Source organism: Varanus komodoensis, unplaced genomic scaffold, assembly GCF_004798865.1.
Source record: "Varanus komodoensis strain SLA01 unplaced genomic scaffold, ASM479886v1 scaffold8, whole genome shotgun sequence".
NCBI lineage: Eukaryota > Metazoa > Chordata > Lepidosauria > Squamata > Varanidae > Varanus > Varanus komodoensis.
In genome coordinates this window covers 25,912,739-25,928,316 of record NW_025336481.1, presented here as the reverse complement: position 1 = coordinate 25,928,316, position 15,578 = coordinate 25,912,739, and the positions used below count along the sequence as shown (strand labels likewise).

General features: G+C 39.8%; 2 protein-coding genes across 5 annotated transcripts in view; one reads left to right on the top strand and one right to left on the bottom strand.

Moving 5' to 3' along the window:
* The first annotated feature begins 2,961 nt into the window (after positions 1-2,961).
* On the top strand, positions 2,962-12,652 carry CUNH12orf29 (chromosome unknown C12orf29 homolog). Its single transcript, XM_044455190.1, has 7 exons — positions 2,962-3,158; positions 6,036-6,153; positions 8,493-8,588; positions 9,224-9,340; positions 10,124-10,321; positions 10,751-10,920; positions 11,322-12,652. The coding sequence occupies exons 1-7, from the start codon at positions 3,069-3,071 to the stop codon at positions 11,526-11,528; spliced, it is 996 nt and encodes a 331-aa protein (XP_044311125.1). The 5' UTR covers positions 2,962-3,068; the 3' UTR covers positions 11,529-12,652.
* CEP290 (centrosomal protein 290) overlaps positions 12,511-15,578 on the bottom strand; it is a 61,571-nt gene continuing 58,503 nt past the window's right edge. For 3 of the 4 annotated variants that reach the window (XM_044455186.1, XM_044455189.1, XM_044455187.1), the window contains 2 exons: positions 15,154-15,242; positions 12,511-13,224 (listed from right to left, as the gene is read on the bottom strand). In XM_044455186.1, the coding sequence (XP_044311121.1) occupies positions 13,036-13,224; positions 15,154-15,242 (278 nt within the window). In that variant the 3' untranslated portion in view covers positions 12,511-13,035. The remainder of the gene's footprint in view (positions 13,225-15,153; positions 15,243-15,578) is intronic. The other variant, XM_044455188.1, reaches the window with a different exon arrangement.

Sequence of the window (15,578 nt, the reverse complement as noted above, 5' to 3'; positions counted from 1 at the left end):
AGAGGTGAATAGCCTACTCTAGACATAATTTCATTCTGCTGAAGGAATAAATCGACATCTTAGACCTTTTCAAGAGCTGGCTATATTCCTGGATTCTCAAGTGAGGATGGTGACCAGTTTACCTATTATACCAGCTATACTCTCTCCTTGATTATCTGAACCTGGTAATTGCTGGATTTGATTAGTGAAGCACACTCTGTGTGATGGTCTTTTGAAAACAGGACAGAAACTTTAGCCCAACAGTTAGAATAGTAACTGCTGGCTGCAGGGACAAAATAATACCAATCCAAAAAGATCCAAAGGACCCGCCTGTCTGTTTCAGGGTTCATGTCACTTTTCAGACTCACATTGGGACAACTGAAGGAGTGTCTTCTGTTCTCTAAACTGCAGTAAAAGCAGCACTTTAGTGCAAAATCTGGAGTCTTTTAAACAATTCATGCTGTCAGGGCAGTGTTTGGGGGAAAAGTCCAGGGGAAACTTTGGCAGAAGACCAACAGGACCCTAAACCCAGCAAAGCTGTTTTACCGAATTTCAAAGTAAGTGAAAGTAAGCTGTATTGCCATCTAAACAGGGCAGCACTCACATTTCTCAGCAACTGGTAAACAGAGGCATGCTGCTTCTGAAACCAAAGGTAATAAATAACTATCTTAACTAGCAGCCACTGATAGCCTTATTCCTCCTCAATGTGTCCATTCCTCTTCTAAAAGCATCCCTAATTGGTGGCCATCATTACATCTTGTGGCAACAAATTCCATCATTTAAGAAAGTACAGTGTAAGGAAGTCCTTCTTTTTATCTGGCCTGGATCTCCCAACATTCAGCTTCTGAATATTATAATATTATAACAGAGGGAGAAACACTTCTTCCCACCTGTATATTATTTTGTATACCTCAAGACTACTGTGCAATATTGAGTTTAGATATGGGCTGGGACAGTGGCTAAATGTGAACCCAATATCCATTTACCTGGGAGTAAGTGGGATTTATTTCTGAATAGACTGTAAGTTTTCAAGCTGAAAAGCAGACATGGTTTATGAGGGATGTTGTTGCTTTGTAGGATAGATGCTTCTGAAAATCTATTAATTCTGCCCTTGTGGGTGTTTGCCTATGCCTGTGTAATGCCAGCTCCACTAAGACATCATAAAAAATAGACCATATAAAAGGCTGGTTCTGAATTTCTAAATATTACCGAAGGGGAGAACACAGAACCATACCAACTACAGCTATTTAGACTGCTTAATACAGCATCCAAGAAATGTTTACCCTAATGGCTCTTGTAGTTCAATGGCACCAGATGTTCCTTCCATAAATGAAATCATGAAGATGTCACCTGAAAAAAAGAAAGAAGCTGATTTTAAAATGTATTTGTGACTAGTCTCAGTGCTGCATGTGTTTAGTAATGAAAAGTATTTTAATAACAATATTACAATTCAGTCCATCCTTGACACGGGGAAAGGTGCACTTGTTTTTATGATATATGGATCATGAACAGGAAATTCACAATAGAATAGCAGATGAGAAGTAAATCACTTCCATTCAGCAGGCTGTACATTCTGACTTGTAAACACATATTCCTTTAGAACCCTTATATTCAGATTTCCAAGATTTGCCATCGTTTTTCCAAACAAGGAAAATCACCCAAAGTAGTATTCTATGCAGCAAAGAACAGTTTCAGATTTACTGAAGACTACCAACGATGTACTCAAATGCGCTCACACGCTCGCTCTCTCTCTGTTATATACATATAAAACAAACTAAAATTTTCAATCCAAAAGCAGCTATTACCAAGCAGCTGTCCTGGAGATAAACACTCAAGAATAAGACAATTTAGTATATAAAATAACATGAACACTCTTCTGGATCATGGGGAAATGGAGATGAGAAAATGATATATAATGGGAAAGCATTCTTGGAGAAAACAATTATGTGCAGATGGATAGAAATTCGGAGGGTTTTTTTAAAAAATATTTGCATCTGCATCAACAGAGGATGATTCTTGAGTCAGCTCAACCAAGTGGGACTGCTTTATTCATTACAAGAGCCACAGATCATCATCAAGATATGTTTTTGCATGCTGAGGATTCTGTATAAAGGACTTAAGAGGCTAACTAAGCATACAGGCGCTACTGTGCCAGGTTTCCAAACCATCATTGCACATACCTAGTGGTGGGTGGTGCTGACATGGAAATTCTAGATGATGGTACTAAGGCTGTAATCCCAGAAAGTGGTTACCAGATGCATGGTTCATGTCCGAATATAGCGAAATGTCTGCACTTCAGACAGCACAACTCTTTCTCCCCCCCCCCCCAAACTCTGATACTATTTAAAATCCATTTAAAACAAAAGTGTTAATGAAGCAGAAATGAAATGGACTAGCAGGCTGTGCCTTTAACAGAGACTTTAACTCTCCATAACAGCTCGTGCATTGGATGAAGGGGGACAGCATCTCCTTCCAGGAAAATGTATGCAGAACAAATGCATTGTCTTTTGATGCTTTCGTTAGGATAAAGTAACACGGTTATCCTTCGAAAAAGCCTTCCCCAGCCTGAAGCCCTCCAGATGTATCAGGCTACAACTCGCTGCATGTTCCAACCAGGCTGACTTCTGACTGGCGCATGCTAGGAATTGTAGTCCAACCCATCTGGAGGGCGTCAAGTTGGAAAAGGCTGCTCTGGAATGTGCGAGAACGGTGCATGCACGAGAACTGTCCTTTTGAATAACTGGAACCCACCCACTGCCAAACAAACCGAACTCCTGGAGTCTCACTCCACAAATTAGGGAGCAATCCTGTGCCCGCTTCGTCGGGGAAAGTCCTACATTTCCCAGCATGCCCTAGCAGGGCAGAGGATTATGCCCTGCGCCAGGCGTCTGTGTCTTTCTCTCGCGCACACCCGCTCCTCTTCTCCGTGCCCAACTACATTTCCCAGCAGTCCTTTCGGTAAGGCCTACCAGTGCTGCTGCTCCGTCGGTGGAGACAGGCTCCGGGCCGGAGAGCGGCTGCTATTATTAATCGACGTTCGAGAGCGGCCACGGCCTTTGGTGGGGTCGGCGCCTGCGGGACGCGAGGCCATGAGCCGCCTGGGCTCGGTGCAGCAGAAGGTCCCTTGCCTGTTTGTAACTCAGGTGAAGCAGGAGCCCTCGGCCAAGCGGGAGCGCCAAGTAGGTGCTAGGGACGGGGGTTGCAACTGCCTGCAGCCGAGGGTCAGCCCCGCAGCTGCCGGGAAGGGTGGAGGCGGCGGCGGACGAGACGTTTCTGAGCCGGTCCCGGGGTTCAGGATGACCCCAAACGATGCTTCAGGGGAGCCAGCCTTTGCTGGGACGGTGGAAGGAATCTTCTCTTGCAGCCCGTCGGGAGGATGATGGTTAGGCAGGCATTGCCACCTGTGCTTTATTCCTTCCGCCTTGTTTTTGCACCACACCTGAAACCACCGTGCGCGGAGACGGAGCGCGCTCTTATCCCAGGCCACACGCGAGGGCGGTCGCTTCATTTGTTCGAAAAATTCCCGTGTACGCAAGCCAGGCTGCAGCCCAGTGGATGCACGTAACGCGCACCCTGTGTGCGTTGCATGTCTCCTACACCCAAGCCCTTTCCTAGAGGCATGTCTTCACGTGTGGAAAGCTGGATTCCCATCTCCCCTTTTCACTGCAAGAGAATGCTCGCGAGCTTCAGCTAGTCTTCTGCCCCTTGACTGGACTGTGCTATTAGTTATGTAGGGGCAATAGTTTAAGTGTTGCTGCTGCTCAGCTTGCATAAAAACTTTTAGTACAGATAACAGATTATTAAACCACTGCCACCCCCTTTTTATGGGACTGGGTCTTACTCAAAACATCCAAACCTCATTTAACACTGATTGGGTTCAAACAGCATTATAACCCACAGTCATTGTGGCTAATTCTTGAACTATGGGTTTTGTTAAAACATGGGTTGTGTTGTTTGAACCCAGCTGTTGACCAAATGGTCCTAGTCCTGGTGTGCATATGCCCAAAATACACTACAGAGAAAAGTTTTTTTTTTAAATATTTATTTTTGAAAATAAGCAGCAACAAACTAATCACTCTGCTCACTACCTGAGCAGTCCTCAGTTGGCCCTTTTATCATTAAAGGGTTACACTTAACACAGTTAACACTTTCCAATAGGTTACAGAAGTAAAAAGTTATAATAGCTTGATCTTTCTTACTTGCATATCAAAGAAGATGCTCTGAAGAAGGGAAGGGGTTGGTGTGACTTGCCCTTCATTTGAGCTGCTGTTATCTGTCAAGTGCCCACTATCTTTCTCTGGACTGGTGCCTGGTTAGTGTCAGATGCACTTCAAGGATGCACACATGCTGATTTCTAGAAAATAGGTTTTTCTCAAGCCCGGTTATGTGTCAATAATGGCATGATTTAACCAATTAATGTTATACCTATTGATTTGTACATTACAGCTGAGATAGCAAACCATGGTGAACAATCCACTGTTCACAACAACAAACCGTGGGTTCTCTTTGTGAGTTGCTCATGCTTAACAAGCCATGCTTTGTTAGCAAAGCTTGGTTCAGACACAATGATAACCCATACTCAAGAGCTGAGTGTGGATTGTTGAGCCATGTATTATTACTATGTTGTCTGAATCCAGATTAACTAATATGCCATGGCTTATCAACCTATAAAGAGAGCCCATGTGATGAACAAATCAGTAGCTGTAAAATTATATAAATAAATTATGCAATCATTGCCAAAAAGCTAGACACTGCTGGCTAGAGGAAGATCTATTTTTAGAGCAGCAGCATATGATTTCCCTGAACTGTTCAGGTGGTATCTCAAAGTAGCCCAGTTGACACATGATGATAGCAGCTAGAACAAAAGAGTAATTGACACTTTTTTCCCCATCTCCAGAATAACACTTCATCCTTCCTCCATCTCTGAGGGACATTCTCTCCCACCTTTAGAACATATTTTTCCACTTTGATATGCAGGGAAGAAGTCACACCAATTGTAACTATACCTCTGTAGCCTATTAGAAAGTGTTAACTGTATTACATGTAACCCTTTAATGGACTAATGTGTAAAAAGGAAACCTGAGAAATGCTTGGTGCACACCACAATGATTTGTTGGCAGCCAGTTATTTTGGAAAATAAATCTTTTAAAGAAAACATTCTCCTGTTGTGCAGTTTGGACATTGTACACATCAGGACACAGACCTGTTTTGGTTAATACTTGGATTATTGTTGGGTTGTGAATGGTGGGATATTCACCACAGTTTGTTAGCCAGGTTCAGACAGTAGCCTTGGTTGCCACAACAATTTACAGTTTAACCCATACTCAAGCCCTGAGTGTGGGTCATCATGTTGTTCAAACCCAGTCACTAACTGTATACTTTTAAAAAAAACCTGATACAGGAGTGTTATGTTTGTTTTCAACATTTTGTATTCTTTAGAGGGGTGATTGCCTGTTTTTTCTGCTAAGTATAATTTGAAATTAAAGTAAGTTAACTGAGAAAGTTCCCTAATAACTCTTAATTTATCAGGCTCTCAGAAGCAATTTAAAAGTAGTTATTGCTTATCCTTTGTAATGTTAATACATCTTACTTTTTATACACTTAATGAAGCAAAAAGGTTAACATTTGGGCAAATGCCTTTCACAGTGTAAAAACCTTTAACATTACCCTCCTGATGTTAGCACAATAAACATATCCACTTACCATTATTTTGTTGGCAATGTAGCTTGTAATTTCAAACTGAAGCTAGAGAGCAACGGTTGTTCCCTTGATAAATGATGCATGGAATCTCTGTTGCCGTGGTTATTGTACCTTTTAAGATTCCGAATCTGTCAAAATGGAGAAGCACATGGTATTCCTATTGGATCATCTTCTGAAAATGACTTAAAACTCTTTTCTTTTTTTAATACATATTGAGAATTATACTGTTTTATGAAATAATCCAGGTATTGCTAATAAAAAATATTGCTAATTTGTTTTTTTACCTCCCTGATAGTTCTTAACTTATAGAAAATTATACTTTCAAAGCAGTTTATAATGACCTTTTTCTTCCTCAGCCTTTTAAAGTGTTGGCCACTGAAACGATTAATCAGAAGGCATTAGATGCAGATATATACAATGCAATTCCAACAGAAAAAGTGGATGGAACTTGCTGTTATATAGCGACATACAAAGGTAACGTAGAAAGCCTTTATTAAGTCTTATAGTATAGCATCAGTATGCTATATAAAAATCAAATTATAAGTATTAGTCTCATTGTAGGCATGTGGAAGAGAGTATACAACTGCTAGTAGAAGGGCACTGTTAGGCTTTTGTTGATGACCTGAAGCTAAGGGCTAGCTTAAGCAGCCCCTGTTCATTTACTCAGGATGAGGGCACCTGGCCCTTTGGTTCTTCTGTAATAACTTTCAGTAATAGAATGAGAACTTTCTAGCCACATTTTACTTGGCAAAAAGGACTGGCTGTGTTCTTTCTCATGCAGATAATATGTGACTATCAACCTGTATGCAAGTTTGTACACAAGAATCTTAGCTGTTAGGTTCCAGGTGGGGCTTCTTGTGGCAAAAACACCATATATGACCCAATCTAGTGCTAGAGCTTGACCATACATTTTCTGTAATGCTATTACTTATGACATATATGACTTAAGGCCATTACTTATGACTTGCAGACTGTTGATGCAAGTAGCCTTACAGCTGTGTTGTTACCAAATAACAACTAGCAGCAGCCAAAGCAGCATGGTTCCTATGCAGGAGCAGTGAGGTTGGAAGAATAACAGGCATTTGAATTATATTACAGGTAGACTGGTAACTGGTATATCTAAATTTTTATCTATTCTACATGAAATGTATTTTCAGCCCTGGTAAAGCTGGCTTGGAACAGACTTCAGCTTCCAGGAGAGCATCCCATTGACCACAGAAGTTCCTATTCTGAGGCCACAGGCACTGCATTCCAGTCCCCTTCCCATTACTGCTGCCATGGAAAGAGCCATGTCTGCTGTTTTACAAAGTTGCAAAAGTGCCTGGTAGAGGTTAGAAAAGTGGTGCAGTGATGGGGCAGTGGGGGGGGGGGCAGAGAAGATACAATGGATCTTATGGGCTGCCCAGCCCCAGGAGTTCTCTGTCCAGTATGACTTCTCTAGGCAAGCTGATATCCCCCATCTAAAAAAAGGCAAAACAGAAGACAGTGGTGAAAAGGCCTCCATCCCTCCTCCTAGCAGCTTGCTAGAGGCTCAGAAGCCTCTGGGTGCTGCCTTGGGAAGGAGTAATCTAGAAGACTGAGCCATGAAGTACTGGTCTCTTCCTGAACTATTTGCCTTGACAGAGCTTGAGTACAGAAATTAGTATTGCTGAAATAGGGCCAAAACATCTGAAAGCAGTTTATCCATAAAATAGACCACGTTGATATAAAGTTCTCAGTGCCTTCATTTTCTCTTGCTCCTTTTAATTGCTTAATTAATTTTTCCATGAGTGAATATGCCTTCTGTTGCTGTGCCTTAGTTCCATTAGGAGTGCTGTGTTTTAGATCCATGACTTAGTTATAACTTCGCTAACTCCTATAAGTAGACAGACAGAATTCCTTGTATAGCACCTATTTATTTGTGTTTTGTTATTTCTAATGAACTTACTTAATGATTTCAACAATAACAAAAGAGGATGTTGGGTAAGCTGTATTTTTACAAGTTCAACTTGACATGACCCCACCTGCCGATATCTGATGGTCATAGGGTTATTTGGGAATTAGTAGTTTTGTGCCTTTTTTCCCAACTACACTAATTCACTGTAAAGCTTGTTACTTCACTGGTGCTACAGTCACCATGCACTGCTCTTAAGGAGTTGTACATGCTTTAGGATTGCTCACATAGAGTATATAGGCTATGAAATGTGCATTTCTCTTACATGAATGCCAATCTTGAAAATCTCTTTATATTCAGAGCAGCAAAAAAGTGAGAGAGTCCATGTGAAAAATGTTGTCAGCTTGATAAATAATTGCCCTTAAATAATCAAAATTGCATTACAGTACAAAGGGCATAATCCAACGAAAGCCATATGATTCAGTTCTAGGCCTACTTAAGAGTAAATCCTATTGCAGTTAGGAGGATTAACATGCATATAATCAGGTTTTACACCCCATCTATTTTGATAAGCAAGGTTTAGCACCTCTTCCAGTGAAATCAGTGGAACTCAAATTTTGTGACCATGGACATCTGTTTTTAAACTATTCTGCAAAATATGCAGGTTTAAAAGATTACATATTGAAAATTGCTTAAATAGAATCATAGAATCTATAGTCATAGATTCATATAATTGAGAATAGTCTGGGTAGTTTCTGTTAATATGTGTTCAACTTATGAGACTGATCAGCAATCTTAGTGTGACACCAATGACATACATACAGGATGGGTTCCCCCTTGGTTTCATACTTTACAGAGTTAACAATAGTTATTGAAAAGCTTGTTGTTGTTGTTCAGTAGGAAAACCTGTTATTTACTATAATCTGATTTTATACTATAGGGCAGCCTTACCTTTGGGCCCGATTGGATAGAAAAGCCAATAAGCAAGCTGAAAAAAGGTTTAAACGTTTTTTGTACTCAGCAGACAACTCAAAAGGTTTGTGATGATGTTTCTGGTAATTAAAATCTTCTGTAAACTGAAGTGGCGGCAAATAAGGCTGGACCAAATGAACTTACTATTCCTATACCATTTTTCCCCCATCCGGCCATCTCTAGTTCTCTCTCTTCTTATTTTCCACGGCCTGAAATTGACTGGAATATCAATTTTTTTTAGGAGGAAGTTATGCTGGATGAAAGGGAATGCAGCAGCTGGATAGGCTTCAAAAGTTTTTCTGGGTTTCAGGATCTGAGAAGATAATGGATGGGTGAGAGGATGAGAGTGAGCTTCTGCTTCACCTTGCTAGTGAAAAGAGCAACATTCTTCTGAAAGCAAAGTGGCCGATAACAGAGTAGTGGAAGTACATCCAACTTGAATGGGCATTAAGCAGTAGAAATGCCCAAAGGCACCATGGGTCCAGGAAGGCCGGAGAGAGGGAAAGCAGGGAAAAAAACACATGTTTTTGTTTAAATAAATACTGAGCCATGAGGCAGCAGCACCCACTGACTGAATATGGCTCACAAAACATTCTTTTCACTAAACTAAAGTGATTATCTTTATTAGATAAAACTGTTGTTCTTGCAGTACATAGATGTTCAATCTTATAAAAGTATATTTCACATTCTTGCTTGCAGGATTTACTTGGAATATTGAAGAAGACTTCAGGCCTGTTCCTGAGTCCTGGATTCCAGCAAAGGAAATAAAGCATTGCAATGGAAAGCCCTTTCCAGATGAAAATGGGCATATTCCAGGTAGAAATATCCAGTGTTACACCAGGCAACATCTGGTGTACGATTAGTTGCAATTATCATGCAACTAATTGCCCAGAAACCTTTTTTAAACAGAATAGCCTAAAATGATATAAATAAACAGTTGGCAATGCTGGTGAGATAGCTAATAAAGTATATGCATGTGTGGGTTAGCTCTTATTTGGAAAACTTTCAGTTTCATGATTGTCTAGATTATACTGGAGTGGAATTTTATATCAAAATGATTTTTGTTTAGTTTCCTTATCCTAACAAGTGAAATACACATGAGGTGTAGAGCATTTCCATTATCTGATCTGTGATGGTTGTTGAACCATCCAAAGCCCAACTTGCATGCATACCTGGAATAAAAACACAAGGGAAAGAAGTTTTTCAATACTTCATATTTGTGGAATACTGTGCTACCTGGGCTATCAATTTCCATCGTTGCTGGCCTTTTAAAAGGTCCTTGATAACTTGTTTTGCATTACTCTTTCATACTTGGCCACTGTCGGCACTTTTATAGAAATGTGGCTCTTAGTTTTATTCATTTATGTTACTGTTTTATTGGGCTAGATACTATTGCTCAGGTTAATATTTTTGCATGATGCTTGGTTTATGTATTGTATTTACGTATATTGGAACCACCTTAGGACGATTTTTACCCTGAAAGATAGTCTATAAATATTATAAATTAATTAATCAAGAAAAAATAGAGTTCATATCAGTTTAATGCTTTTGTGCAATAAATAAACTTAACAGGAAAAACATCTTTTTCTTTTTGTATAGGTTGGGTGCCAGTGGAGAAAAACAGCAAGCAATACTGCTGGCACACAACTGTTGTTGACTATGACATGGAATTAGCTCTTGTTCTCAAGCAGTGCACTGAGGACCCTGGTCTTCTGGAAATCAGTCCAGTTCCCTTATCCAGCTTTTCAGAGCAGACACTGGAGCTTATTGGAACAAACATCAATGCAAACCCATATGGTAAGCATATCCTGTTTTCATCAACCTAGCTATTGTAACGGATACTTCACACGTAGCATAATAAATGCACTATACTGTAATTATGAATGTAATATTGTAGAAGTAAGTGCTCCGAAGCCTTTTGACAAGCACACATATAAGGATGTAGGCTACTGGATGTGTTTACTACTAAAATGTTGATGATGGTTATGGTGATAATTGGCTGGGCTGCACTGATGTTGCAGAGGCATGGCAGGGCAAAATGCCACTTTTCTAAAAAAAAGTATATATGGAAAAACTTAAAAAGGAAGACTGGGGCCTGTAGAAGCAGAAGCCAGAAACCTAAGAAGTAGGTTCGAAGGTTAAGAAATGAAGATGGAGTTTGGAAGAAATGTCAGGAATTTCTGTAATAAAATGGGGAAAAAAGTTGTGTTTTGAATATTTTGATAGGTTTAGGAAACAAGAAACATCCTATACACCTTCTTGTCCCACATGGAACATTTCAGATAAAAAATGCACCTGCACTGAATCACAGTGACATACTGGCGTGGCTTGATGGATGCAAAGAGGGGAAAATTGAAGGGATCGTATGGCATTGTGCTGAAGGAAATTTAATCAAGGTAATCCTGGAAGCTTTTCCTGAAAGTAGCCAACATTATCACTTTCATATGCAAAAGTTATCAGTGTAGTAGCACTAACATGTCAGTTTATTGAAAGCACTGTTTGTTTAGAGAAAAAAATAATTTTCACCCAATATTGGTATCAATTCTGTCCCACCCAGTCTGGCTAGTGGGCATGGATGATGGGAATTGTAGCCCTAAACCTCTCAAGGGCACCAGGTTGGAGAATACTACATTAGCTTATCAAGTCAGCTGTTGTATGGATTTGCTTACATTGCTTTGCTTGTCTTGTACACCTCTTTCTATAAGAAGTTGTTGGATTGTGTGCCCAAGTAAGACAGTGCATGCAGGTTATGATCAGATACTTAATGTCAATAGTTTGTGTTTCCTTTTCTTTATAGCTTCATCGGTATCATCTTGGGTTGACCTGGCCGATTCCAGACCCTTATTTGATTTCTCAGCCAGTTGTTGTCAACTTTAGTGGGGCCAAGTATGACTGTAATTTTGAACCGAAGACACTTTTTTATTATTTTTCAAAGTTAGAGGGACAAAGATTCAACAGTCTCAGAGATATAAGTGATCTGTGTCCAGATTTCTTAAGTCTGTAGGACTTCACATTCCTTTTTAATGAGAGTGTTTATATATTTGTTTTTGTTGTGATGCAGTGTAAATAGTATTTATTATATACTTGGCTTAACAGCCACGTGTATACATAACAAATGCTGCTGTTTATGTAGCAAAATAGCCATAAACGAAATTCTAAACTTTTGGGTACTTATTTATAATGTTGCAGTCCTCCAAGGTAGTGTGCAAAATATTTCTTAATGAAGCACTAAGGACTAAGTACTGGGAGTACCATAGTTTTTATCTTGAAGACAGTATATGGTTGCATCATTTTCAGGTATTCTGATAGTCTAATGTACAGACACATTTATTCTAGCAATGTAAAACCAGAATATTTAAATTTAGTAATAGTTGGGACTGTGTTAATGAAATCAGAAGAAACCTGTCAAAAGGCTATTGGTCTGCACCTATTTAATACCTTTAGGGCAATTATTCTGTATTTTATACCCTGCTATAGATACTGGTATAAAAAACAAGTTGAAAAGAGCAGAATATATAAATATTAAGCTTCCCCTTCAAATACACAGAAGCCATGGTTTTTTTAAAGGTCTGATTCTTTGGCTCTTTTTTCCCCTGGAGTGGAACAGCATTGACACATAACTAAGGTGTTATCCATGATTTATATGTGGGTGTTCATACGAAATTCAAAATGTAATCCAGGAAGCCACAACCAGTTTTCATATTTGTTTCAAAATGTTTTGAATAATGGGCATCTGCGTTTCTTTTAGAATGTGTTTGTTACAAGGCTGTATTCTTAGCTGAAATAATGCCGTAATTTCATCTTCCTTAGGACTGTGAACTATATCCAGTGTCATATGAGCACATTTCTTCTTCGTCTCACTCTGCATCCTTTCACATTGATTGGTGGGGTGGGGGGTGGGGAGAGTACCTCTTCCACTGGTCAGCTGACAAGATATAACCAAAATTTGGTCTTGTTCATGAAAACCAGAATAACACAAAATAAAATGGATTGTAGAATTTTATTAGATAAAGCCCATATGACTTGGTTGTCATTTTTAGTTTAAAAGGTTTAAGATGGGGTAAATGTTAAACTACAACTTGTTTGCCATATAGTAAACATAGAAAAATAAAGAATTTCTGAACTGCATTCAGTGTATTCCTTCTGTGCAAAAAGTTCAGTGGAAAATCTACAAAAATAATATTGAAAACGTAATAAATTAGCACTATACGATACAAATGCACATGCACACATGTATATACACCCCCAACTTTATAGTAGTGTAATCCCTTTATCACTTACTTTTATACTTCCATACTTGTCAAGTTAATCAGGGAGATGTTTGGTTTCAAGAGCTAAGAAGAACTATATGATAGTTAGCTGTACACTATTGACACTTGCTGAAGTAGTAGAAAAGGGTTGGCTTGACCCCCTGGTATATGACAAATAGGAGCAAAAATACTATTTCATACCAAGGCATCATTATGTCCAAATGAACAGCACTTGCAGGCTTATTCAAGGAACCAAGTTCCTTAATCAATAGAAACTCTGGCTGGAATATCTACTTGAACACCTAGTTGTTCAGAAAGTGTTTTCAGTTTTTCTTCCAAGATAATATTCTTTTTTACTTCTTCATTGTAGTTGTATTTTAGATCCTCAATTTCTTCAAAGAAGGATGGATCAAAGTGCTCCAGTTCATTTTTCAGCTTTCTAACTTCATCCTAATGAGAAATAGAAAAACTTTATACATTGCATTTTGAATCTAATATAAAATGAAGACAGCAAACATAATTGAAAAAAATCCATCCAGAGTTAAGTACTATTAAGTTCCATTGATTTTAATGAGAATATTATACTCTATTTAACACTATCTAGATATCAACAGGACAGAAATGTTTATAGGTATCCCATGCCCTATGAGTTAAAAAAACGGTAGAATTTCATTACTTCCATTCAGACATTTATAATGCAATCCTGTGGCTGCTAATAAGTCTAGATGGCCACAGGATGATTTATGGAGTCCCAGTTCCAATCTCAGAAGTGCTCCAAGGGTAGAGGTGGGCTCCGAATTCAGGGTGAATGTCCTCTGTCCTCATAGCTGGCACAGTTACTTCTGTGCTAGCAGTGGCTCTTAAGGTTGCTAGACTGATGTGCGAGCGGTTTTTTTTTTTTTTTTTGGAAGGGGGTGCACAAAGCTGCTCTGGCCTACAAGAAATTGTGGCAATACCTCCAAGCTATGCTTCTCACAAGTTTCTTGCCTCCATGCTCCTTTCATACTCCATTGCATCCCTGTAAATTTGGAGGGTTTTGAGGAGCCACATTGGACAGTACCCTTAGAAAGTTAAGATCTACTTTAACCTTCACCAACTTGGTGCCCCCCAGCAATTCCCATCATCCTTGACCATGGGCCGTGCTAGCTAGGACTAATGAAAGTTCGTGCAAAACAACAGGAGGTTATTTCATTAGAGAAGGCTGAAATACGTTATTGTTGTGTTGAGTAAGAATGCTGGAGTAAAAACCATTTTGCACAATTTCACTAAAGTTTTAACAGCATGCACACAATGACTTTGTCAGAATAAAATGAAACTGGTTACATCTGGCCTATACCTATTCTTTTTTTATTTCTTTTGTGAAAATTTGCTATCCTAAATGGGGGGAAATTCACTTGACCTTAAAGTGTAGGAAAAAAAAAAACTGGCTGGTGGAATGCCTAGTGAGGAAAGACTGTCTAGGTATGCATGTCATGATCCACTTTCAGGCAAATCAGGTGGGTGGTGATGCAGAAAGGAGTGAATTCCCCTGCTGCCCTTCTCACATGTGATTGGGGAAGGCAAGAATCAGCTGGGCAGTGATGCCCACCTGGGGGCTATATGCCTCAGCAAATTTCCATCTGATCTCCATTTTTCCTTAGGCCTGTCAGACCTCCCCAAACAAGGAGCCATTGGGGATGCCTCTCTAGCAAGCCAGAGCAAGAAAGGGCCCCAGTGTCACCCCTCCCTCATTGCTGCCACTTGCCTGAAGGGCAATGGGTGGGCACTAGGTTGGAGACACATCCTCAAGCAGGAACAATAAAAAGGGATAAGCATGGAATCAGTGGAGTGGCAGAGCCCCCAACTGATTCCTGCCCCCACACTAGTGTGTGTGTGTGTGGGGGGGGGAAATCAGCTGATTACCTACGCCTCCCCCAAAGATCTTGACTGCAGGAGACAGGCCATGTGGGGGTGCCCCTGCCAGTTGTCCAAGATGCAGCTGTCAGTGGCAGTCTCTGGCTAGCCACAGGGCAAGAGTGGCAACGGACTGTTTTTGTCACGCAGCTCTCTGGTACTGGCGTTGGTACCATGATGACTTTTCCAGGTTTGGGCTACACAACAAGCCATCATGGTTCTGAAAAACCATAGAATAGGCCATTTGTGTTTGAGGTTTCTAAAAACCAGATGTAACACCATGAAATAACATGACAAGGTTTGGACAACATCACAGACAAACACTGGTAACACAAACAAACAAACCACCACAGATTGTGTCATGTGAACCTGCCCAGTGTGTAAAACTGCTCTGCTTCAACATCTTAGTGCACATATCCAATATTCACAGATACTTATTCTATATGTCTGCAAATGAACATTGACTGAAATATTCGCAATACTCACATGAAGTCGCTGCTGTTCCAATTCTGAAGCTTTCAACTGTGTCTTGAGGTCTGTTACTTCTTTCAATACTTTGTAGTTTCCAGCCTTCCCTAAGTATTCAAATAGAAGTACAAAAATATTCATATATATATGAAGAGTGACTAAAATAACTTTCTAGCTGAATTAGGAAACAACTGTGATTAGACCCCTTTATCCAAAGCAATGAAAAAGAATGTTTGCAGTTAAGAACTATGCAGGATATGGAGTGAGTTTGGGTTGTCATTGAATCACAGGGTTTTGTTACATGTGAACACTGTGGTTTAACTATGGGTTGTTAACCAGAAATAGCCCAGAATAATCTAGCAACAAACCATGGGTTTTCTTCCAGGGTTGTACATGGTCAACAGTCCCCAGTTAAATCACAGTACAGGCTTCACACATAACAA